General features: G+C 45.9%; 1 protein-coding gene across 12 annotated transcripts in view; it reads right to left on the minus strand.

Moving 5' to 3' along the window:
• fat1a (FAT atypical cadherin 1a) overlaps positions 1-24061 on the minus strand; it is a 93431-nt gene that overhangs the window by 27846 nt on the left and 41524 nt on the right. For 8 of the 12 annotated variants that reach the window (XR_001328235.3, XM_014195248.3, XM_014195252.3 and 5 more), the window contains exons 5-11: positions 23009-23338; positions 21343-21559; positions 20777-20842; positions 19767-19906; positions 7080-7355; positions 6021-6231; positions 692-4765 (exon numbers count right to left, since the gene is read on the minus strand). Coding sequence is in view for 11 of the 12 variants with exons in the window: in XM_014195248.3 (XP_014050723.3) it covers positions 692-4765; positions 6021-6231; positions 7080-7355; positions 19767-19906; positions 20777-20842; positions 21343-21559; positions 23009-23338 (5314 nt within the window). In the remaining variant the exon portion in view is untranslated. Of the gene's footprint in view, positions 1-691; positions 4766-6020; positions 6232-7079; positions 7356-19766; positions 19907-20776; positions 20843-21342; positions 21665-23008; positions 23339-24061 lie in introns of those variants that run through there. The other 4 variants (XM_014195253.3, XM_082974236.1, XM_014195251.3 and 1 more) reach the window with 2 other exon arrangements.

The following is a 24061-nucleotide window of genomic DNA, read 5'->3' on the forward strand; positions in this document are numbered from 1 at the left end:
ACTGAATCATACATGAATGACGGAAATAAATATAAATAAGATGCATCCTTTCTATCAGGGTTAGTCTTGGAATCAGAGAAGATCTTGTCCTGTGAGTGGTAGCGAAGCTCTAAGAGGAACTGTATCCATGTCTACCAGTTATCACATCCTATTTCAAAAGCTGTCCGCTGGTCAGAGTCGTGCTCAACCCCGGGATCTTTATAGTGCCTGAGCAAATCTACCTCAGGTAGGGTTCATATTATTCATTTATCATAACCACTTCAAATTGCAGACCAACGTTCATGAAGCAAGTATGTTTGGTACACAGGAGACCGCAATAAGGAGGCGGTTTTTGCGTAGTAGGAAATGTGAATCCAAGCTAATAATGAGAGCTCATTTCTAAAATCTCTGGTTATTACATGTGGCATAGTCATTCTTAATCCGCTAATTAGCGTTATCGAGATAATTAAACATGACCTATATATTTTCCTTGAGCTATCACAAATTAGTCGATTGAAAGTGTTTACAGATAAAGAATGTGCATTATATGTTCAGAGAGCAGATATCATCTCCCTATTTAAGCGGGTGCAAATGTCTAATCCTCTTTTGAGCAGTGTTTATTAAAGCGGTTTATTAACACAAATGGGGAAGTCTATAAGGCCATGAGCTGTGAGCAGAGCAATCACTGGAATTGTTAGAGATAAAATCTCACCTGTGATAAAGTAGTTGACTTGTTTGTTGATCTCCTCCGTGTCGGCGTCCGTGGTGCTCAGGATGGCAATGACTCCACTGGGCGGAAGGTCGTCTTCGCTCACCGTGCCCTTGTAGATCTCGGCGGTGAAGCGTGGTGGGTTATCGTTGACGTCGGCCACGGTAACCTCCACGGTGGTGCTGGTCACCAGCTGCACCTTGTCTCCGCGGTCGGTGGCCAGCACGGCAATGGTGTACTTGCTGGTCTTCTCACGGTCGAGCTCTTTCAATGTTGTCACCCAGCCTGTCTCACTGTTGACGGCAAACAGCTCCGAGATCTCAGCTGAGGTTTGTTTGGGGTCCAGGCTGTAGATCACTTGACCATTGGTGCCTGAGTCCTGGTCGGTGGCTTTGACCTGGATCACCGGCGTGCCATCTGGAAGGTTCTCCACCACGACCGCCTCATATGGGTCTGACTCAAACACAGGCTTGTTGTCGTTGAGGTCCTTGACCTGGATGTTGACGTCGACAGACGCCACCGTTTCGTAGCCCTCCTGTTGGCTCTGGGCTTGTAACGTGAGCTGGTACCACTTGGTGGTCTCGTGGTCCATACTCTTCTCCAGCTTCAGGGCCCCGGTGTCCCGATCCACCACGAAGACCTCATCATGGTTACTCTCCGGGGTGTTGCCCTTCACTAGGCTGTAGAACACTGGTTGTTCACTCTCCGCCTGGATAACGTCAATATCCGTGCCGATGGGCATGTCTTCGGCGATGGTGAACCGGTAGTGTGGCTCTGCGAACTTGGGGATCGGTACCTCAGGGGCCACTATCCTGATGTAAACGCGGACGACGGATTGCTTGGAAGGACTCCCAGCATCCTTTGCCCTAACGTAGAAAGCGTAGAGGTCATTTTCAAGTCCGATGAGGCTCTCTTTGGTGACAATGACTCCACTGAAGGGATGGATTTCGAAGTTCTCTTCCACGTTTTCCATGTCGGCTTCGATGGTGTAAGCGATGTCGGCATTGCTTCCCTCGTCCATGTCTGACGCAGCGATTTTTACCACGGTGGTTCCCCTGGGGACATCCGATGCAACATTGGCTTTGTACTCCACTGCCCTGAATTGTGGGGCATTGTCATTGATATCTGTCAAAATCACATTAATAATGCAGAAGCCTACTTTTCCCCCACCGTCCTTTGCCATGAGCGATATGGGGATGACCTTCTCAATGGCGTTCTCGCGGTCTAGGATCTCAAGGGTGAATATCTCTCCATGTTCATTGACTGAGAACTTGTCCTTGGCAAAATCGTTGACAATGTGGTAAGTTAGGCGCCCGTATGTGCCAGCGTCTTCATCTGTGGCTTTGGCCTCCACCACTAACGTGCCGACCGGCGAGTTCTCAGTGAGTTCAACCACATAGTCGAGCTGGGGGAAAGTGGGGTTGTGGAAGTTGGCACCGTTGACTGTGACTTTGACCACGGCCGAGTTCCTGAATACACCGTCTGACACGGACACGTTGAGGTTGTACATTGGCTCCATCTGTAGCTTACGGTGGTTGGAGATGATGATGGCCCCAGTATTTTTATCCATGGCAAAGTTCTGGTCCTTATTGCCAGACAGGATGGAGAACTCAAGCCTGCCGGCGTCTGAGCTGTCGGCGTCGGACGCCTGGACATGGGTGACGAAGTGACCGCGGGGGGCCAATTCGCTGACCGTGGCTTTGTAAGAGCTCTCAGTGAACGCTGGCGCATTGTCATTCAGGTCAGTGACATCTACGGTCACAGTGACATCGCTGGAGAGGGCAGGCACTCCTCCGTCCACAGCGCGGACAGTCAGCTTGTGTTGCTGCTTTTCCTCCTGGTCGAGCATGCGAGCAGTCCAGATGATTCCTGAGTCACGGTCAATGCTGAAGTAGTCTGAGCTCTTTTCCTTGTCCTCAACTAGCTGGTAGAAGAGCACTTTGTTGTTGCCAGTGTCAGGGTCTGTGGCGGCGACTTGCAAAACTACCGTGCCGATGAAAGAAGCTTCAGAAACACTTGCATTGTAGGACTTTAGTTGAAAGACAGGGGGATTATCGTTGACATCTTCCAGAATGATATCGACAAAGACATCAGCGTGGGCCCCAGTTAGTGAGTCTGTGGCTCTGACACTCAATTTATAAGCGGGGTGGGTCTCAAAATCCAGAGGTTGGATTACATGTATGACACCTGTGTTGAAATTGATGGAAAACTGACTGAAGGCATCTCCCTCAGAGATGGTGTATACTATCTTGGGGCCTTCAGAGTCAGTAGCCTGGACGTGAACTACAGGTGTGTGTAACTGGATATTTTCAGGGATTTCGATGCTGTAGAATGGCTTCTCAAACACTGGCATGGCTTTGTTTACTATAGTTATGGGCACTTCCACTTCTGCCGAGAGGGCTGGTTCTCCTGCATCTTTGGCCACAACGTTGATGACGAACTCACTGTTGAGGGAGTCTTTGTCTAACTGCTTTTTGAGGGAGATTTCTCCTGAGGGGCTTATCTGGAAGTGCTTGTGGTGTTCTTTCAGGTGGTAATGGATTTCTGCGTTTTGACCCATGTCCCCGTCCACCGCTGTCACCTGGTGGATGGCCTGACCCTCCTCTGCGTCCACCTGGACCAAGGCTTGATAGGGCAGGTTGACAAACATGGGCTGGTTGTCGTTCACATCTTCTACGGTCACCATCACCAGAACGTGGGCCACTTCGGAGGAAGCGTCCTTCCTGGTCACCTCCACGACGATGTCGAACATGTCCTGCGCCTCACGATCGAAAGGTATCCCCGTGGTGGAGAGCACTCCAGAAGTGCGGCTGATTTGGAACCTCTTGTCTGGGTTCAGGATGGTGTAGAAGAGGGGTTCGTTGACGTGGTTCCCCACAGAGGCAATGACCGCTAATGTTTTCTTCTCAGAGGAGTTCTCTTTGACGTAAGCCTTGTAGGAGTCCCTAGTGAACTTCAGGCTGCTCTCCTTGTTCTCACGGATGTTGATCTTTACCGACGCTGTGTTGGCGAACCTGCCATCCGAGACCCTCACCCTCAGCTCGTACCTGCTTCTTAGCTGGGTGACGTTCTGGATAGTGATGATGCCTGTGTTGGGATCCATCTTGAATTTCTCCCCGATGTTCCCCTCTGAGATGGAGAAGAAGAGTTTGGAGTTTGGTCCGGAGTCGGCGTCTGAGGCTTTGACTTTGATTACCTCGACACCTTTGTAAGTCGGCACGATCACTGATGTCTCGTAGAGCTCCTGGCTGAACTGCGGCGAGCAGTCGTTGACGTCGATGACTTCGACGGTCACGTTGGCGGCTGTCTCGGCGAACAGTCGCGGCATTCCGAGGTCATGGACCTGAATGGTGAAGCGGAACACACTCCTTTGTTCGAAATCCAGAGTGGTTGTCATTCTAATGGCTCCCGTACTTGAATCGATAGCAAAGTAGTTGTGGGCGAACGGCTCGACGATCTGATAGACCAGCATGGCGTTGGCATCGCGGTCAGCATCCGAGGCACGGATGACCAGCGGGGTGTTTTCTCTGGTCAAGACCACACTGTTGACGGGAGCCGATTCGCTAATCATGCCTGTGAACTCTGGCTGGAGGAAGATGGGGGCATTATCATTCTCGTCCTTCAGGTGAATCAGCAGAGTGGTGTTGCTAGCAAGACCTGCCATGTTGGTTCCCTGGATGGTAAGTCTGTACTCAGGGGTACTTTCATAGTCCAAAGCCCTTGAAGTTACAACCACACCGGAGTGTGGGTTTACATCAAATGTGCCGTCAGTGTTTCCACCTTTGATTTGGTAGAACACAGAGGACTGGCTGGTTGCTGAGATCATGGTTACAAAACTGCCGGGGAGGACCAATTCGCTGACCTCTGCAGAGAACTCCTTCTCAGTGAATCTGGGGGTGGCATTGTCTGACACGGTGACAGCGATGTGGACGTTGGCCGTGGCAGTCAGCGAGGGCGTTCCTTTGTCGGTTGCCTTCACAGCTAGTTCAAACTGGTTCTTGCTGCTTCGGTCCAGCTCCTTTGCCACGGTAACAGTGCCCAGCACCGGATCAATGGCAAATGAGTTTGCAACATTGCCTGTTTAAAAAAAAAGAACACAAACAGATTTATTAATGTGGTTGCTATGGCATTGGTTTTCATTCCAGCCTGAACTGTGTGTCTCAAACATTAAAGCCAGGGTGTAATTTTAGACTTCTTGATTACCATAAATTGAATTAAACTAGTCAATGTTCGCGCCCTCGAGGAAATCTAATTAGCATAATAAAAAAATCCCCATAAGAATCTGTCAGTTTAAGCTAGAGGTAAGTTTTTTTGCAGTGGATGCATCTCAATCCACTGCATCCACCGATGTCGCAGCTGAGTATATATGGAGACTGTTTAGAGACAAAAATAAAGGGTTAGATACATATCCTATATCTTCCAGGGTATAGGATAGACACTTTAGAACAAACTTCCTTCAGATTTTTTTTGGGGGGGACTATCTGTTGTTACATGCCCGTGAATCTGTTATTCAGTGCTTTTGTTTGGGCTAATAGTAATAGAACCCCCCCCCCCCCCCCCCTTCAGTCTAGACAAGCATCCCTTCATTCCCTCACCCTCCAAATGGCCATGGCTCTCGATAAGCATTCATGAAGATTGCCTAATTTTGCACACTTTCCAATTACTCTAATGAAATTAAATGCTAATTTCCCCTCCAACACTCAAACTAATCCACAACCGATGGACATGGCCGCTCTGTGTTCTACACCAGTCCACCTCTGATTTGAAAACCTGACTCATTCTCCGGCAAGACACATTTCAATTAGCTTGAGTCATCTCAACTATCTGAAAAATGTACATCCTAAACAAAGAACCCAGCCAATGACTACATGCCCGACCCTCTCCCAAAACACAGCTTATTTACAGGGAAAACAATGGTGGGAATTTCAGAGGGGGACATCGGCCAAACTCCCACGTTTTGAGATCCCCTGACAAAGTCGTCAAAGTTCTCCTGCTTTGTGTGAAGTATTTCATTCATGACCGAGGGTCAGTGGGCAGGGGACCTCTGGATACCCTGCATACATTTTCCCCAGGCCCCTTGTGTTGGTAGCGCTAACTGGGCTGCTATGCATGCCTCTACCATGACCAGCCAGAGGCTAGCGAATGCCAGTATGGCTGACATGTTACGAACGTTTCCCCTAAGTACAGATCTAGGATCAGCTTCCCCTCCTCAAATCCTAACCTTAACCATTAGTGTAGAAAATGCAAAACTGACCCAAGATCAGCATCTAGGTGCAAATTCATGCTACTCCTAAGAATGTAGTCTAGTGCCCCTGTGGAGCTGTTAGCCTACCTGACTCGATGCTGTAGATGATCTCTGCATTCTGTCCCTTGTCTTTGTCCAGGGCGGTGACCTGGAGGACTGCCGAGCCCAAGGCGGCCGACTCGAAGACGCGCCCGGTGTAGGGCGAGCCAGCGAACCACGGCGCGTTGTCGTTGGTGTCCCCCACGTCCACGATGACGCGCACCAGGTTCCTCTTGACAGGGATGTCCTGGTCACGTACCTGGGGAAGGGGGAAAGAGAGAGAACGAGACAGAGAGAGCGAGAGAGACGCCGAGAAAGGAATAGGACAGAGGCGGAGAGACAGAGAAAGAGAGAATGAATGAGATGTAATACAATCTGAAGAAAACTCTTCTTTCCCTCAACAGTAACTTTATTAAAACAACAAACTCATAAAATCATACAAATAACAACAAAAAGTTCAAAGTAACTATTTTTCTTCATTTGTCTCAATTCCCAGTGATCCAAACAAGTAAACAATGAATGGGGGGAGGAATCACTTTGGATGGGTGCTGCATGGTTAGTTTCAAATGGCAAATACCAGCAAACAAACAACTAATCAACACAGGCTGACTGCCCATCTGTTGGAAATGGAGAGTGGCTGATTGTGAGACACACACACAGTGGCTGAATAGGGGAGAATGTTCTTAAAATGCTAGTACTCTCTCAATGGAGAGGACCAAACTAAACCTGTCTCAATATGCTATCAGAACACTTATTGAGACTGCTACATACAGTGGCTGAGTAGGAGCGAGTGGTCTGAAACCTCTGTGAGCCACTTTCTCCATTGAGAGAGTAACAATCAAACCTTTCTTAATATGCTGATAGAACACCGACATTCCTTTTACCTGCTCTGTTTCTATGGTGATGATATAACGACGTGTTTTCCGATTGGCTGGGCGGGTTTGTTCAGGGTGTACAGTGCATGTGTCCATTGTCTGAGCACCACACCCCTTTGACCTACTTTGACCAGAGCTCTAGCAAGGTCTTACAGCACACTCAGCTCAGACGGCAGAACAATAACACACATTATTAAATAGGTAGATTCTAGAAAATCCGTAACATCCGTACCATGACTGTGAGTGTGTGGCGTCGCATGGTCTCGTGGTCCAGCCGCTCGGCCGTGTAGAGGGCGCCGGTGCCCGGGTCCAGACGGAACTTCTTCAGGCTGAAGGGGTCGGTGCTGCTCAAGAGGGTAAAGGTCAACTTGTTCTTATCGTCTTCGTCCGCGGCGCCGATCCGGAGAACCTCGGTCTCTGGCGGCGTGTCCTCGGCCACAACCACCTCGTAGCGCGGCTGGGAGAACTGGGGCCGGTGGTTGTTGGTGTCGATGACACGGATCAGCACCTGGTGGGAGGAGGGGAGAGGGATGGTGGATGTCAGTGTGGTGAATATTTGAGTCAGGGTCAATCTGAGAGTAATGCATGGTGTTGTTGACTTTTTACTGTCTCTCAGTCATTGTTTCTCTGTCTCCATCCTTCACTCACTCGCTCTCTTTCTCCATTCCCAAAAGTGCTCTTTACATTCTCTACTTCCCTCTGCCCATCTCTCTCTCCCTCCATCTCTCTCTCCCTCCCTCTTTCTGCCTTCCTGACTCCCTCTTCTCCTCCCTACATGCCTTTCCATCCATCTTTCAAGTAATGAGCAGTGTTCGTGTAGATACAGACCACATCAATACATATAATGCCTTAATATAAATATTTTCACCCGATGGCCACTTGGCACCGCCGACAAGGAAAACAGGGTTATCCCACATTGATTTCTTAATGCATTCAAGTGAAGACGTGTTGAGGGAGCATTGAGGGAGTGTTAAAGAGGTGGTAATAAAGTTACAGGTGACCGCTTGATAAATGACATCAAAGTAAGCCATCAGTTGTGAAACCTGAAATGCATTTAGAAATATATTCCAGATTCAAATGGTGTTCAACTATTTATCACACCGACAATGCGGGTTTCATAGTTCAAGGTGGAAGATTGATTATGAAGAAAACAAATCTGCTAATACATTGAGGTACACTTTAATAGGAATTTCAAAAAATGTTGACAAATACAGTGCATTCGGAAAGTATTCCGACCCCTTGACTTTTCCCACATTTTGTTGGGTTACAGTCTTATTCTAAAATTGATTAAATATTCATAAATCTACACACAATAGCCCATAATGACAAAGAAAAAACAAGTTTAAGAAATGTTTGCAAATGTATTAAAAATAAAAAACAGAAATACCTTATTTACATAAGTATTCAGACCCTTTGCTGTGAGACTCGAAATTGAGCTCAGGTGCATCCTGTTTCTATTCTCCTACATTCATTTCACATTTCCACAAATTTCAAAGTGTTTCCTTTCAAATGGTATCGAGACTGTGCATGTCCTGAGCTACAGGCAGTTAGATTTGGATATGTCATTTTAGGCGAAAATTGAAAAAAAGGGTCGGGTCCTTAAGAGGATATGCTGATAGAATTTATGCAGCCTTTACCTCCAATTTCCTTAAATTGACAAAGCGAAAACCAAAATATCTTTACAAAAGTATTTCAGGCCCTTTGCTATGAGACTCGAAATTGAGCTCAGGTGCATCCTGTTTCCATTGATCATCCTTGAGATGTTTCTACAACTTGATTGGAGTCCACCTGTGGTAAATTCAATTCATTGGACATGATTTGGAAAGGCAAACACCTGTCTATATACGGTCCCACAGTTTATAGTGCATGTCAGAGCAAAAACCAAGCCATGAGGTTGAAGGAATTTTCCGTAGAGCTCCGAGATAGGATTGTGTCGAGGCACAAATCTGGGGAAGGGTATCAAAACAATTCTGCAGCATCGAAGGTCCCCAAGAACACAGAGGCCTTCCTCATTGTTAAATGGAAGAAGTTTGGATTCTCTAAAACTCTTCCTGGAGCTGGTCGCCCAGCCAAACTGAGCAATTGGGGGAGAAGGGCCTTGGTCAGGCAGGTGATGGTCACTCTGACAGAGCTAAAGAGTTCCTCTTTGGAGATGCGAGAACCTTTCAGAATGACAACTATCTCTGCAGCACTCCACCAATGAGGCTTTTATAGTAGAGTGGCCAGACAGAAGCCACTCCTCAGTAAAATGCACATGACAGCTCGCTTGGAGTTTGCCAAAAGACACCTAAAGACTATCAGACCATGACAAACCACATTCTCTGGTTTGATGAAAACAAGATTGAACACTTTGGCATGAATGTGTCCAAGTGTCACGTCTGGAGGAAACCTGGCACCATCCCTACGGTGAGACATGGTAGTGGCAGGATCATGTTGTAGGGATATTTTTCAGCGGCAGGGACTGAGACCAGTCAGGATCGAGGGAAAGATGAACAGAGCAAAGTACAGAGAGATCCTTGATGAAGTTTTTGCTTTCTCATCATGAGGTATTGTGTGTAAAATGTAATCCATTTTAGAATAAGGCTGCAACTTAACAAAATGTGGGAAAAGTCAAGGGGTCTGAATACCTTCCAAATGCACTGTACATTTATGCACACAACCTCTGATAAAAGTGCCATTGCGTATTTCCATCACACAGCATCATACAAGTACATTTTCCATACAAAGACAGACCCCCCCCCCCCCCCCCCCCCTTCATACAAAGCATCACATCCCTGGTCCCTAAACTGTCAAATTCCAGCGAGTCTTGTTTTATCAACATCAGCCACTCGTCTGCTGGACTTCCGACAAGGGATTAGGACAAGCCGACGGAATGGCTGTGGCGGTAGCTGGCCCGGCGGGGGCTTTTCCACGGCAGAACAAAGGAAAACACAGATTAGACACCTGGATGCCAGCCACCAGGGGGCAGTGTCCCACATGGGAATAACACACATCCAGCTGGAACTCATACACCTGAATTCCACCATATAGGGCCAAGCCGAACTGAGCCATACTGGGCTGGCCTGGTTGCACATCCACCATAGTCGTTGGAAGCGTGCTGTAAAAGACAATGTGAAAACAAAATATTTGAGGCGGTACGGTTCAAATCAAATCAAAGGTCGCATGCACATATTTATCAGATGTTATTGCGGGTGTAGCTGAAACGCTTGTGTTCCTAGCTCCAACAGGGCAGTAATATCTAACAATACACACACAAATCCAAAAGTAAAAAAGAGGAATTAAGAAATACAGAAATATTAGGACGAGCGACGTCAGCGTTCAGGCCTATAGTATGAATTGTACTTTAGAGGACAGAAATAGGCAACTCTCTCACTGCCAGAACCTCAGCTCTTCTACGCCATCAAAAATGTCCGTTGGTACCTCTTGACAGCAATGAGAGCATAGAAAGCACTGCCAGCAGAGTGCAGGAGACAAATATAGCCTAATCTGACGGGTGCGATAACATTCACAATCTGTCGTGTGCTGTGAGGTTGGCAGGGCTGACTGGGTTCACAGATGCAAGCATTGGGGAGTACAGCTATTGGTTACATACTAGTTAGGCAGTGCTTAAGCTTCAGAGCTGGCAGTCTCTAATGTTAGCGGTATGCTAACAGTCAAGAGTTGTACCAGTCTGCTAGTGGATTGGATGAAAGTTAGCTTCAAATTGATATTATTATCAGTCCAAGTAGAATTGTATACCGTTGGGTACTGTACATTGCAACTGTACAGTTGTATCTCTAATCTACCCCTCTCGCTTTCTCTCTCATACAGTTTCGTAAGGAACTGGCTGTTATCTAGATGCAGGCACGTCCACAGATAGGGCTCAACCAGTGCCCAAGCACCTGCCCTTTTGCCCTCCTATCAATTACTTTTCATTTTAAATTTAGATTCTCTTTTCATTTTATTTTGAAATGTAATGACGTGTTCATCAAACGAGCAAATTTCATAAGCTCTTGAATCTCTGAAATGTCCCCCCTGCCCAGCCTGAAGAGCTCACTCGCCTGACTTGCATGCAGTGGCCACTGGCTGCGGGCGCAGGATGGGGAGACTTGAATACTGGTAGGAGGCTACTTTAGAGTTGCATCTGTCATATGTGTCTCCCTCAATGTTAGGGACAAAGAACGGGGCAAACTTGACTGCTTCTTAGTAACAGGCAGACGTCAGCAGCAGAACAAACTCACATCAAGTAAAAAACGAGTTGGTTTCAACAGCATAGCTAACTAGCTAGCATATTTACATCATCATTCGCTCTGATCGGCCGAGAAGACACTCTTTTCCCAATGTCAATCATCTCTCGTCATCTGGCATTAGCTTGCTTACAATATGTGATGTTGGCTGTTGTCTTAGAAAATAAATAGGCCTATACATTTAGACATTTTGGCTAGAGAGACATTTGGAATGAATTTTGAGTTGTGAAAGTTATTTTTTGACAACCTAAAGATCTGTGCACGGCCCTGTCTAGATACTTCTTGAAACTGTCCTCGGTGTGACCCTAAAGGGGTCCCCAGTGGGGTTTGTGTTATGGATTGGACCCTGTTGGCAGCTCACCAGTCTCTCTCTCTAGGCGCATCGTTTCATGTCACGCCAGACGTCACACTGCCTAAGGTCCCTGGGGCCTCTGCGATCCAGTTTGCGCACACACACACACACACACACACACACACACACACACACACACACACACACACACACACACACACACACACACACACACACACACACACCACACACACACACACACACACACACACACACACACACACACACACACAACGCGACTTGAGCCCCTACACAATGCGTTTCAATCTGGACGGTGGCAGATAGCGCAGCGAGTAAAAGGAGGGACCTTCACAAGCGGCTGGGCCTAGGAAAAAGCTATATCAAAACAAACAACAAAATCAGCCTACCACTGTTTCCAATGGCTGTCATGTTTATTATCAGACGAAGTCCTCCCAGATTGCACTTCCTAGGGCTTCCACTAGATGTCAACAGTCTTTAGAAAGAGTTTCAGGCTTGTTTTTGGAAAAATGAGCTACAATTTGTAGTTTTTCTAAGTGGCTCCCATTTTGGCTGTAGTGTTTTCATGCGTGAGGATGAGAGCGCGTTCTTTGTTGTTTATCTCCAGTAAAGACAATAACGATTCTCCGTCTTAAATTGTATTGTTTATTTACGTATTATGGTACCTGAGGTTTGATTATAAATGTTGTTTGACTTGTTTGGAGAAGTTTATTGGTAACGTTTGGGATTCATTTTGTATGCATTTTGAAGGAGGGAAACCAGTGGATTATTGACTGAAGCACGTCAGCTAAACTGAGTTTTGGGGATATAAAGAAGGACATTATCGAACAAAAGGCCCATTTGTGATGTAGCTGGGACCTTTTGGAGTGCCAACAGAAGAAGATCTTCAAAGGTAAAGCATTATTATATCGCTATTTCTGACTTTCGTGGCGCACCTGCCTGGTTGAAAAATGTTTTTCATGCTTTTGAATGAGGGGCGCTGTCCTCAGATAATCGCATGGTGTGCTTTCGCCGTAAAGCCTTTTTGAAATCTGACACAGCGGCTGGATTAACAAAGTGAAGGTTTATTTTGATGTATGACACTTGAATTTTCATGAATGTTAAATATTTCTATTTCTGTAATTTGAATTTGGTGCTCTGCAATTTCACCGGATGTTGTTGAGGTGTGTCGCTAGCGGAACGCCTGCGCCAGACAGGTTAAATTGTTTAACTTGGGTCAAACATTTCGGGTAGCCTTCCACAAGCTTCCCACAATAAGTTGGGTCAATTTTTGCCCATTCCTCCTGACAGAGCTCGTGTAACTGAGTCAGGTATGTAAGCCTCCTTGCTCGCACACACTTTTTCAGTTCTGCCCACAATTTTTTTTATGGGATTGCGGTCAGGGCTTTGTGATGGCCACTCCAATACCTTGACTTTGTTGTCCCTAAGCCATTTTGCCACATCTTTGGAAGTATGCTTGGGGTCATTGTCCATTCGGAATACCCATTTGAAACCAAGCTTTAACTTCCTGACTGATGTCTTGAGATGTTGCTTCAATATATCCACATAATTTTCCTCCTCATGATGCCATCTATTTTGTGAAGTGCACCAGTCCCTCCTGCAGCAAAGCACCCCCACAACATGATGCCCCATGCTTCACGGTTGGGATGGTGTTCTTCGGCTTGCAAACCTCCGCCTTTTTCCTCCAAACATAATGATGGTCATTATGGCCAAACAGTTCTATTTTTGTTTCATCAGACCAGAGGACATTTCTCCAAAAAGTACGATCTTTGTCCCCATGTGCAGTTGCAAACCGTAGTCTGGCTTTTTTAATGGCGGTTTTGGAGCAGTGGCTTCTTCCTTGCTGAGCGACCTTTCCGGTTCTGTCGATATAGAACTAGATACTATGGTACCTGTTTCCTCTCTTCACAAGGTCCTTTGCTGTTGTTCTGGGATTGATTTGCGCTTATCGCACCAAAGTATGTTCATCTCTGGGAGACAGAACGCGTCTCCTTCCTGAGCGGTATGACGGCTGCATGGTCCCATGGTGTTTATACTTGCGTACAATTGTTTGTACAGATAAACGTGGTACCTTCAGGCGTTTGGAAATTGCTCCCAAGGATGAACCAGACTTGTGGAGGTCTACAATTCTCTTCTGAGGTCTTGGCTGATTTCTTTTGGTTTTCCCATGATGTCAAGCAAAGAGGCACTGAGTTTGAAGGTAGGCCTTGAAATACATCCACAGGTACACCTCCAATTGACTCAAATGATGTCAATTAGCCTATCAGATGCTTCTAAAGCCATGACATCATTTTCTGGAATTTTCCAAGCTGTTTAAAGGCACAGTCAACTTAATGTATGTAAACGTCTGACCCACTGGAATTGTGATACAGTGAATTATAAGTACAATAATCTGTCTGTAAACAATTGTTGGAAAAATGACTTGTGTCCTGCACAAAGTAGATGTCTTAACCGACTTGCCAAAACTATAGTTTGTTAACAAGACATTTGAGGAGTGGTTGAAAAACAAGTTTTAATGACTAAACTTCCGACTTCAACTGTAGAAAGGGAGAGAGGGATATTGAAAGAGAGAAAACGGCTGAGAGGAGAGCCTGAATCACGATTAGCATAGGGAAAAAGAGAGGGAGAGATAGAAAGAAGAGAAATAGAAGGTGACATTCAGAGAAAGAAAGAGATAAATACATAATGACTCAAATATGAAGAAATAGTGGAAGAAATGGTTCCAAGAGAACAAACCGATAAAGGAGGGGAAAACGGACAGCAACAGTGAGAGAGAAAGCATGAAAGACAAATATGGAAAGTGAAAGAGAGAGAAAGATGGAAAAAGAAAACAAATGGGAGCTGAGGCAGATTGTGGACAGAACGGCCTGAAGCACTACTGCAGAGCAGGAGGATGGCATGGGGGGCTGGCAAGGAGGCAGGGGAAAGGAATGGAAGGGGGCGGCCTGGCTGGCACCGCTCCCTGCCGATGAGGTGCCAGGATAGAATGTTGCTCCGCCCCTGCCTCGGATCAGCTGACCCCAGAGATAGGCAAACAGAGAGACAGGCAGGTCGTTTGGTAGGTAGGTATAGGCAGGCGGACAGGAAAGAGAGAGCGAGAGAGAGAAGACGGACAGAAAGACAGAGACTCCCACATAACAGAACACCACACAGAAACACTTTACTTCACTATGGTGTCACTTAGCCAGTCAGAGAGCTAAGAACCGGTCAGCTAGGCAGCTGGAACAGGCATATAAGCCTAGGTCAAACCACAACTGCACAACAAACAACACTGCGAGCGAGAGCCAGCCAGCAACTTCCGAGAGGGACAGAAAGGGAAAATGGTGCCAGATAAGAAAAAAAAGAGAAAGCAAGAGATCACACCTCCCCCACACAGACCTCTAATGCAGACCCGTGCTCGGCGTTCAACATGGTACACGTGAGGCAGAAAGACGGCACCGCCCTCGGCGGGCGCCATGTCCGGGTAGGGTGGGCTATGATGCCCCCCTGCCAGGTGGCAGGTTTTTGGGTCCGGGATGTTGGCACGGTCCAACCTGTAGCTACATGCTTCTCAAAATAGGATTAAAACTGAACACAGCCAACAGAGGTTCAGTGTTTCTTGTTTAGGCTTTATTCTCCCTCAACAGAATAAAGAATAATAATGATCAGTGCATGGTGGGACTGAGAGGGAGGGAGAATCTCGAATTTGGAAGGGAACAGAGAGGGAGAGAGAAAGAGAAATGGAATTGAGAGATGGATTGATTGATAGAAACCGAGCGAGAAAGACTGATAGAAACAGAAAGAGAGAGAGAGAAAGAAAGAGGGAGAAAATAAGAAAACAAACAAACGCATTCCTTGGAGAGAGGAAGAAGGGAGGAGAGAGGAAGAAGGAAAGAAAATAGGCCGGCTAGTCTGGCAGAGGCAGACACCACATGACTTTGATTTGAAGGAAAAGATAAGTGAAACTTTGTGTGTGTTCCGTTTCGACTAAACGAACGGCATACTCCCGACCACAGGCTAAACAGCACACCTCCGTCACAGAAAATAAAGTACCCAAAACATCCCTTTGTATCTTTCATTTGTTGTTTGGCATGTTCTGTTGTTTTTTTCTTCCCCTCGGTTTACAAGCAACTTCACAAAAGTAGGTCTTATTTGGGGGTTATCCACAAAGTCAATTACTCTGTAATCTCCATTGACTCATCTCCAATCTTTAAAAAGCTGAAACAGAATATTGAACTTAATAAAGCAGACAAATCCTGGGGGACAATATATTGAAGTATTTCAAAATCCCTTCTAAAGATTAAACAAAACGGTAAAACTGATTATCTTACATAATTTAAATCAACAGAGCTTGCGGTTGAAAAATAGACCGTCAAACAGATCCATTTTTTTCTGTTGGTCCCAGTGTGGCCTAGATTCACTTCTCTCTCGCTACCGGTCTGTTGTGTGTGAGTACAATGGCAAAAGTGTTGACGGGCACAGATACTTTGTTCTTGCTACTAATATAAGCAGTGGAGAGCGAAAGGTTGTCAAAACTACGGAAAACATGTGAACGTCCAATTGACCCGATTCATATTCTGTTGAGAATGTTAAGAAACACAAACACAGAAAGTATATGTGCGCTCTCTCTCTCTCCCCATCTCCCTCACACACCACACACAGACACCCCTAAAGCGGGCCAAACCACCCCCCACCCCCCCACCACGACCCATATTCCCTGTATGTGCGCTCACCAGCGGCCTGCCACTGATTTTCTCTGATGTCTAACTAAGAGGGTTCGGCTCTACAAAGGCCTTCACACACCCCTCGCGGTAACGAGGGGTGACTTGAAAAACGGGGCGCCCCCGAGCCTTTGAACACTGTCAGCGCCATGACTAATTGGGTTATGTCATTTCCCCCCTTTGTACCGCCGTCCCACTGGTCAAAAAGATGACTACATCCAAAACGCAACCCTTTTTCCTATAAAATGCACTACTTTTGACCAGAGCCCTATGGACCATGCACTATATAGGGAATAGGGTGCCATTTGAGACTCACTCCCTCTCTGGCTGAGGAAAGAACTGATCAGGGAATCAGCGATACCTGATATTTCCTCGTTTTTCGGGCAAGACGGACGTGTCTTCTAAACTTGACTAAATCTGATTAATAAGTCACTGTATGGACTGGGATAGAGGATAATGGAGGAGGTGTCTGCTGAAGCACATTTTCCTCGAAGATCATGAGGAGTGTGTGTGGGTGTGTGTGTGAATATGTAAGCATGTACAGTACCAGTCAAAAGCTTGGACACACCTACTCATTCAAGGGTTTTTCTATATTTCTACTATTTTCTACACTGTAGAATAATAGTGAAGACATCAAAAATATGAAATAACACATATGGAATCATGTAGTAACTAAAAAAGTGTTAAACAAATCAAAAAAGAAGCCACCCTTTGCCTTGATTACACCTTTGCACACTTTTGGCATTCTCTCAACCAGCTTCATGAGGTAGTCATGCACCTGGAATGCATTTAAATTAACAGGTGTGCCTTGTCAAAAGTTAATTTGTGGAATTTCTTTTGTTCTTAATGCATTTGAGCCAATCAGTTGTGTTGTGAAAAGGTAGAGGTGGTATACAGAAGATAGCCCTATTTGGTAAAAGACAAAGTCAATGTTATGGCAAGAACAGCTCAAATGCAAAGAGAAACGACAGTTCATCATTACTTTATGACATGAAGGTTAGTCAATGCGGAAAATGTCAAGAACTTAGAACGTCTCTTCAAACGCAGTTGCAAAAACCATCAAGCGCTATGATGAAATTGGCTCTCATGAGGACCACCACAGGAAAGGAAGACCCAGAGTTACCTCTGCTGCAGAGGATAAGCTCAGTAGAGTTACCATCCTCAGAAATTGCCGACCAAATAAATGCTTCAAAGTTCAAGTAACAGACACATGTCAACATCAACTGTTCAGAGGAGACTGCATGAATCAGGCCTTCATGGTCGAATTGCTGCAAAGAAACCACTACTAAAGGACACCAATAAGAAGAAGAGACTTGCTTGGGCCAAGAAACACTAGCAATGGACATTAGAGCAGTGGAAATCTGTCCTTTGGTCTGATGAGTCAGAATGAGATTTTTGCTTCCAACCGCCGTGTCTTTGTGAGACGCAGAGTAGGTGAACGGATTATCTCCACATGTGTGGTTCCCACCGTGAAGCATGGAGGAGGAGGTGTGATGGTGTGGGGGTGCTTTGCTGATGACACTGTTAGTGATTTATTTAGAATTTAGGGCAAACTTAACCAGCATGGCTACCACAGCATTCTACTGCGATACGCCATCCCACATGATTCCATATGTGTTATTTTATAGTTGTGATCTCTTCACTATTATTCTACAATGTAGAAAATAGTAAAAATAAAGGAAAACCCTGGAATGAGTAGGTGTGTCTAAACTTTTGACTGGTACTGTATTTGTATCTGTGTGTGTGTGAGTGTGCACATATGCAAGAATGTATGTATTTTTATCTGTGTACGCGCGTGCGAGTCTGTGTGCGCATTTGCCTGTGTGTGTGTGTGTGTCTCTCTCCCTCTCCACACGACAATAGGGTGCTCTGTGACGGATCTGAAGCCTCCATTTAGCCGACGCTTCCGTCAGCGGGCTGTGGAAAACACCACCGCCCGCCTCGCCGCTCCAACCCAGCAGGCTGACAGGGGCTCGGTGGAGCACAGGGCCGCATGATAAAAGGCTCTATTCACAGGCAGAGACAACAAGTCAAGTTTTTTTTCTTTTCATCCACAACGGATCTCTGAATGCTTTTGAGAAGAGGCACAGAACCATTTGAATTTTTCCAGAGTTCCATAAGCCTGAGACAGTGACTATGGATATGGATAGGGACCTGGGTTGAAATAGTGTTTGTTTTCCTTTTGAGCCTGCCTGGCGCAACGGACCGAATAGGATAGTCCCAAAAGAGCAAACCTGTCACCAGGCAGGCACAATGAAACACTTTGAAAGTAAACAAATACTATTTCAAACCCGGTGTGGACTATGGATGGGAAACGGAAAGGCCAACATGTTAACAATTTCACTTTTAACATGTCACATAATAGCAATATCATTATGAATCTGCCATGAGTTGGAGGGGACTAATTGCGGATTTTTATAAAACCTACAGCTCTGTCTGCTTCTAACCTCAAGAGAATGTTAATCTCTGGATAAAAGAACGTGGTGTGGACCTGCACTTTTCCTTCAGTCTTTTCAGGAGAACTCAATGCACTTTCATTTATATATATTAGAGAGAGAGAGAGAGAGAGAGAGAGAGAGAGAGAGAGAGAGAGAGAGAGAGAGAGAGAGAGAGAGAGAGAGAGAGAGAGAGAGAGAGAGAGGCCATGCAGGTTCAGCGAGGGGGAAGGAGGGGTGTAACTGCAGACATGGGTCTGTGGAATGCACACTTTTTAAAAGCGCCTGGCTAGACCGGCACCGTTCCTCCCGCCCTCTCTTTCTTCCTCCCTCGCTCCTCAGCCTTTCAGGAATGAGACAATGGAAGAATCCCGGAGCTGGTCTGCCAAGAAAGAGTTCCGAACGCTCCTGGCCTGTGTCTCAAATGGAACCTTGTTCCCTATAAAGTGCACTATACAGTGAATAGTATTCCATTCGGGACGGTAGATGTGGACAGAGAGAAGAAGGAATGTCCACCAAGCACATGGTATGACGTTAGATGTAAAGTTTGGAAAAGCGAGCACCTGGAGTACGCCCGGTGAGGTGTTGACCCACGCGAGTCTAATCAAAAACAGGCGATGGATGGGCGCACGGAATTTCTGAACTCACTCTAGATCCACCTCCTATGCTTCACCCCCTCGTCTGTCTGTCTGGCTGTCAGGCAAGCTGAGTCCCAATTGAAATTTGTCAAAATGCAGAAATCACAACAAAAGCTTAACAACGGATGGACGCAGAATGAAGACTCTCCTCATGCGAACCATGTTTATGTTTCCAGAATCTATTACTTTTCCTCCAATCACACAAGTCAATCACCTTTTTGTGCACTATTTAATTGAGAATAAAGCCATGGAAAACACAAGCATCCAAAACGACAGAATGCAATGGGAACTCTCATGCAAACTTAGCTTTACCATTTCATTTCAGAAATGTTTCCATAATCCTTTCCTCCGAAAACACACAAAAACAAATCCTCTTTTTGTCCGTAGTGACAAGCCTCGCAATGATCTGTACAGCCAAAACCATCAAAACCTCTGGACACGCAACAGGAACTTTCCATCTCATGCAAACTCAACATCTCATTCCCATGAATGTTTCCATAATCTTTCCCTTTTCCATCACAAGAGTCAATCATCCTACCTCATTGGATCCGTGACAAACTCTATCGCCATCAACAAACGTTCCAATTACCTGGGTGCTGACAAATCGTGTGCCGTCCGTTGCCTCCACTGTCAGGTTATAATTGGATTTTTGCTCGGCGTCGAGGGGCCTCGCCACGATCAGGGTCCCACTGGCCTTGCCAACGTCAAAGCGGCTGTCGTAGTTCCCACCTGGTGGAAACGATGGAGGGAAGGGTTAGGCGGACGCACAATTAAAATGGACAGGAAATGAGTGGGGCTATCATCACCTGTTTAAACGATGATGCAGCACTGGAGCTAGGTAAGCTAACAGTGACATACGGTTCTGTTTGGCTGTGGTGTTATTCTAGAGGCCCTTATACATCAATTGTATGTAATCCATGCATAATAATATGTATATTATCCGTACTGTTACTTATATCAATATGATAAGCAACACAATCCCTATTGTTGATACATACAGAAGCACATGTGTACTGCACTATGCATCAACAATGTGAATACTTTTACCTGTGGTTATGTTAACTTTCCAGGCTCATTATGGAACCATATGTGCAAGTGGTACAGTGTGTATACATCAAGCACATACAGTTAGCTGCATGTGTCAATAGATTCCACAAGACACCACGAATGAAATACATACGGTACGTACACAAAATGGAGCCATATGTTCATGTGTGGTATATGTGTTTATGTAAATCTGTTGTCACGTGATCACAAGAACGACGGAAACGATGCACAAGCTCAACCACGGGCACGTGACAGCACAACTGGGTTCAAACACTATTCGGAATCGTTCAAATACGTTGAGCGTTTGCTCTAGCCTGCATGGAGCGTCAGATGGGCGGGGTTTACACTGCTGGGACTACCCCATTGGTCTATTAAGCCAGGCAAGCTCAGACAAGTACAGCTAAAGTAGTTTAAATGATTTCAAATAGTATTTGAACCCGGGTCTGCGTGACAGACATCACAGTCAACGACCTCTTAATACAACCAATGGTATTAGAGAGGTCACTTAATACAGCCAATGACAGTAGAGAGATCCCATTACAGCAGATCTACCTTCCGCTGTACAGTTGAGGTCGCAAGCCATCTGAACGATGTAAAACACTTCCTCTATGTCTCCTTCTGGACAAACCAAATCCAGTAAGAGAGAGAGAGACATTCCCAAAGGAGAAAAGAAGAGAAGAGCAGCAGAGAAGCAGAGAACACAGAAAAAAGAGAGAGAAGGTGTCAGTCAAACGTTGGTTAGAAGAAGGGAGGGGGAGAAGTACTTTCAGGAAATGTCAGGAAGAGTTTATGCAGCAGAGATGTTAACAGTCACCGTGCAAAGAAGTCCCTATTAGAGATTCAATTATTACAGTGAGAAAGGAGAAAAAAACCATGTATATAGGTTTGTAGGTTTTTGGGTTTGTAGGCTACACACTCACATTCACTTGCTAGGGTTAGTGCCAAGAAGAATGCTACAAGAATCTATGCCGGGGATGTCTTCCCTTGACTAAAAAACTAGATGAATCTCCTTCTAGAATGCACTCCACTTAAACAAATACACACCTGTGCGCGTATGCACGGACCCATCCACACACAACCTAAAACAAAACCCCTGCGTCCACTCGTCAAGGCTTCACCTGTGATTTCGAACCAGACGGGCGTGTCCGACGTCTCCGTGGTGATGACCCCCACCATGTGCGCCACGGGGTCGCTCTCCATCACCGAGAAGAAGAAGGGGGGCTCCTCGAAGGCCAGGGGGCGCGCGCCGGCCGCCACCTCCGGCTTGGGGATCCACTCGATGTGCAGCCGGCAGGTGGACAACTTCTGGGGGCGTCCGTTGTCCACCGCTTTGATCTGATAGAGGGAATGAATTGATTTGAATTGATTTGGGTAACACAATTATACAACAAGATGCATTGGACTCCCAGGGGATAGCACTTAAAAGCATGAATTTAAATACTTTAATTAAAACACAGGGAGAGGGGTGGAGGGGGCGAGAGCAAGAGAGAGAGAGAAATGGAGTGAGAGACAGAGACAAATAGGCAAAGGGGTCAAAGAACGGTCAGCCAGCCCACATGGGGAAAAACAACAACAGAGCAGAACACCTGTTACCATGGCGTTCCCTGTTAAACAGGTGTCGGTAGAGCTTATTGTGTCATGTGTCTAATTCTGTCAAGTGAGATAAATCTATCACAGGCAACATTGGCCCAAAAGTACTACGACGTAAAAATACTGTGACTATCCTAAGCATCAAAAGGTTATCAACAAATGCAATTTGGCATGTACATTGGAAATGTAAAAGTAAATGATTTGTCCAGTAATTCTCTAAAACACTGATCTAGTTAATGATGTCATTTAACTCAGCATGTATGTTGACATTCCTCTAAAAGCAAAATAAAATCCTAAGCCTAAGTGACTTCTCCCCAACTATACAGAACAAAAATATAAATGCAACATATAAAGTGTTGGTCCCATGTTTCATGAGCTGAAATAAAAAGACCCCAAAAATGTTCCATACGCACAAAAAGCTTATTTCTCTCAAATATTGTGCACACATTTGTTTACATCCCTGTTAGTGAGCATTTTTCTTTTGCCAAGATAATCCATCCACCTGACAGGTGTGGCATATCAAGGAGCTGATTAAACAGCATGATCATTACACAGATGCACCTTGCAATGGGTACAATAAAAGGCCACTCTTAAATGTGCAGTTTTGTCACACAACACAATGCCACAGATGTCTACATTTTGAGGGAGCTAGCAATTTGCATGCTGACTGCAGAGCTTTTGCCAGAGAAGTTAATGTTCAATTCTCTACCATAAGCCGCCTCCAACGTCGTTTTAGAGAATTTAGCAGTACGTCCAACGGGCCTCACAACCGCAGACCACGTGTAACCACGTCAGCTCAGGACCTCCACATCCGGCTTCATCACCTGCGAGATCATCTGAGACCAGCCACCCGGACATATGATGAAACTGTCTGTAATAAAGCCCTTTTGTGGGGGAAAACTCATTCTGATTGGCTGGGCCTGGCTCCCCAGTGGGTTGGCCTGGCTCCCAAGTGGGTGGGCCTATGCCCTCCCATGGATGCGCCCCTGCCCAGTAATGTGAAATCCATAGATTAGGGCCTAATGAATGCATTTCAATTGACTGATATCCTTATATGAACTGTTAACTCTGTAAAATTGTTGAAATTGTTGCATGTAGTGTCTATATTTTTGTTCAGTATAAGATGCGGAGGAATTTCCTCACGAAAAATCCAGAGTATACAAACTACAAATTCAAATGCGCTAGGCTACTCACGGTGAGGATGTCATACTCCCCGGCAGAGGAGAACTTCTTGGACGACACCAGACCCGTCTTTGGCTCAATGAAGAACTTCCCGTGCTCATCTCCCTCCTCGATGGAATACGAGATCTCCGAGTTGGCCCCCTCGTCACGGTCCGAGGCGATCACCCGGTACACGGGATCCCGCTTCAGAGCCCGGTCCTTTTCTGGTTTCTCCCGTTCCGGAAGCTTGATCTTGTAGATCTTCTCCAGGAACTGCGGCCGGTTGTCGTTCTCGTCCAGGACTTTGACGATGACGCGTACCGTGGTGGATTTGGCTGGAACCCCGTGGTCGGTGACAGTGATCTATTAGGGAAAAGTTGGGGAAAAACATGGAATTAGAATGGGAGTATGGGAATTATGTTGCCTGTGACTTTAATCCGAGCGAAAAATAGGGGAAAACATGGAATTAGAGTGAAAAGAGGGAAACGTAAAGCTTCAAAGGATTTCTGTGAATTAAGTGTCAAGGCCAACAGTCAACGGTAGAACGTCATCACATTTCACATTTTGAATGGACGTTGTGTTCCATATACCCACGTAACGTTGGGAAGAGTTATCACGTAAACATTTCCAATTAAAGCCATGTTTGAAACCAGTTTAGCGAAACAACGCATATACTGCAGAGGAAAGGGGGGACCAGGCAATAATAGCGCACATATGTGTAAGCAGTAAGCTCTGCATCTCTTGAATATGTAATGACCGGAGCTCCGCCGTTTGATTGAGGACGTTCCTTATTCGAAGGCCTTGAATTAATCAAAGAGAGCGGAGGTAAAAAGTAAACTCGCTTTCTTCTCCCACCTTCTCCCCCCCACCTCTTCCTCCCCCTCTTCATTTCATTGCTGTACACACAAATGTTTCTCAGTTAGTAAATTGGCTGCCAAAATTGAAGCAATTCCTTCCGAGATTAGCGAGTCATCTTATTCAAAGACCCACGCTGTGCTTCCGGGAACCAATATGCGAAGGGAACAGGCTGTTATTCACTCGCTCGCTTGCTCGCTTATTGAAATTGAATTGTTCCCTTAGCTTCTT

Source organism: Salmo salar, chromosome 04, assembly GCF_965601325.2.
Source record: "Salmo salar chromosome 04, fSalSal1, whole genome shotgun sequence".
Lineage (NCBI taxonomy): Eukaryota > Metazoa > Chordata > Actinopteri > Salmoniformes > Salmonidae > Salmo > Salmo salar.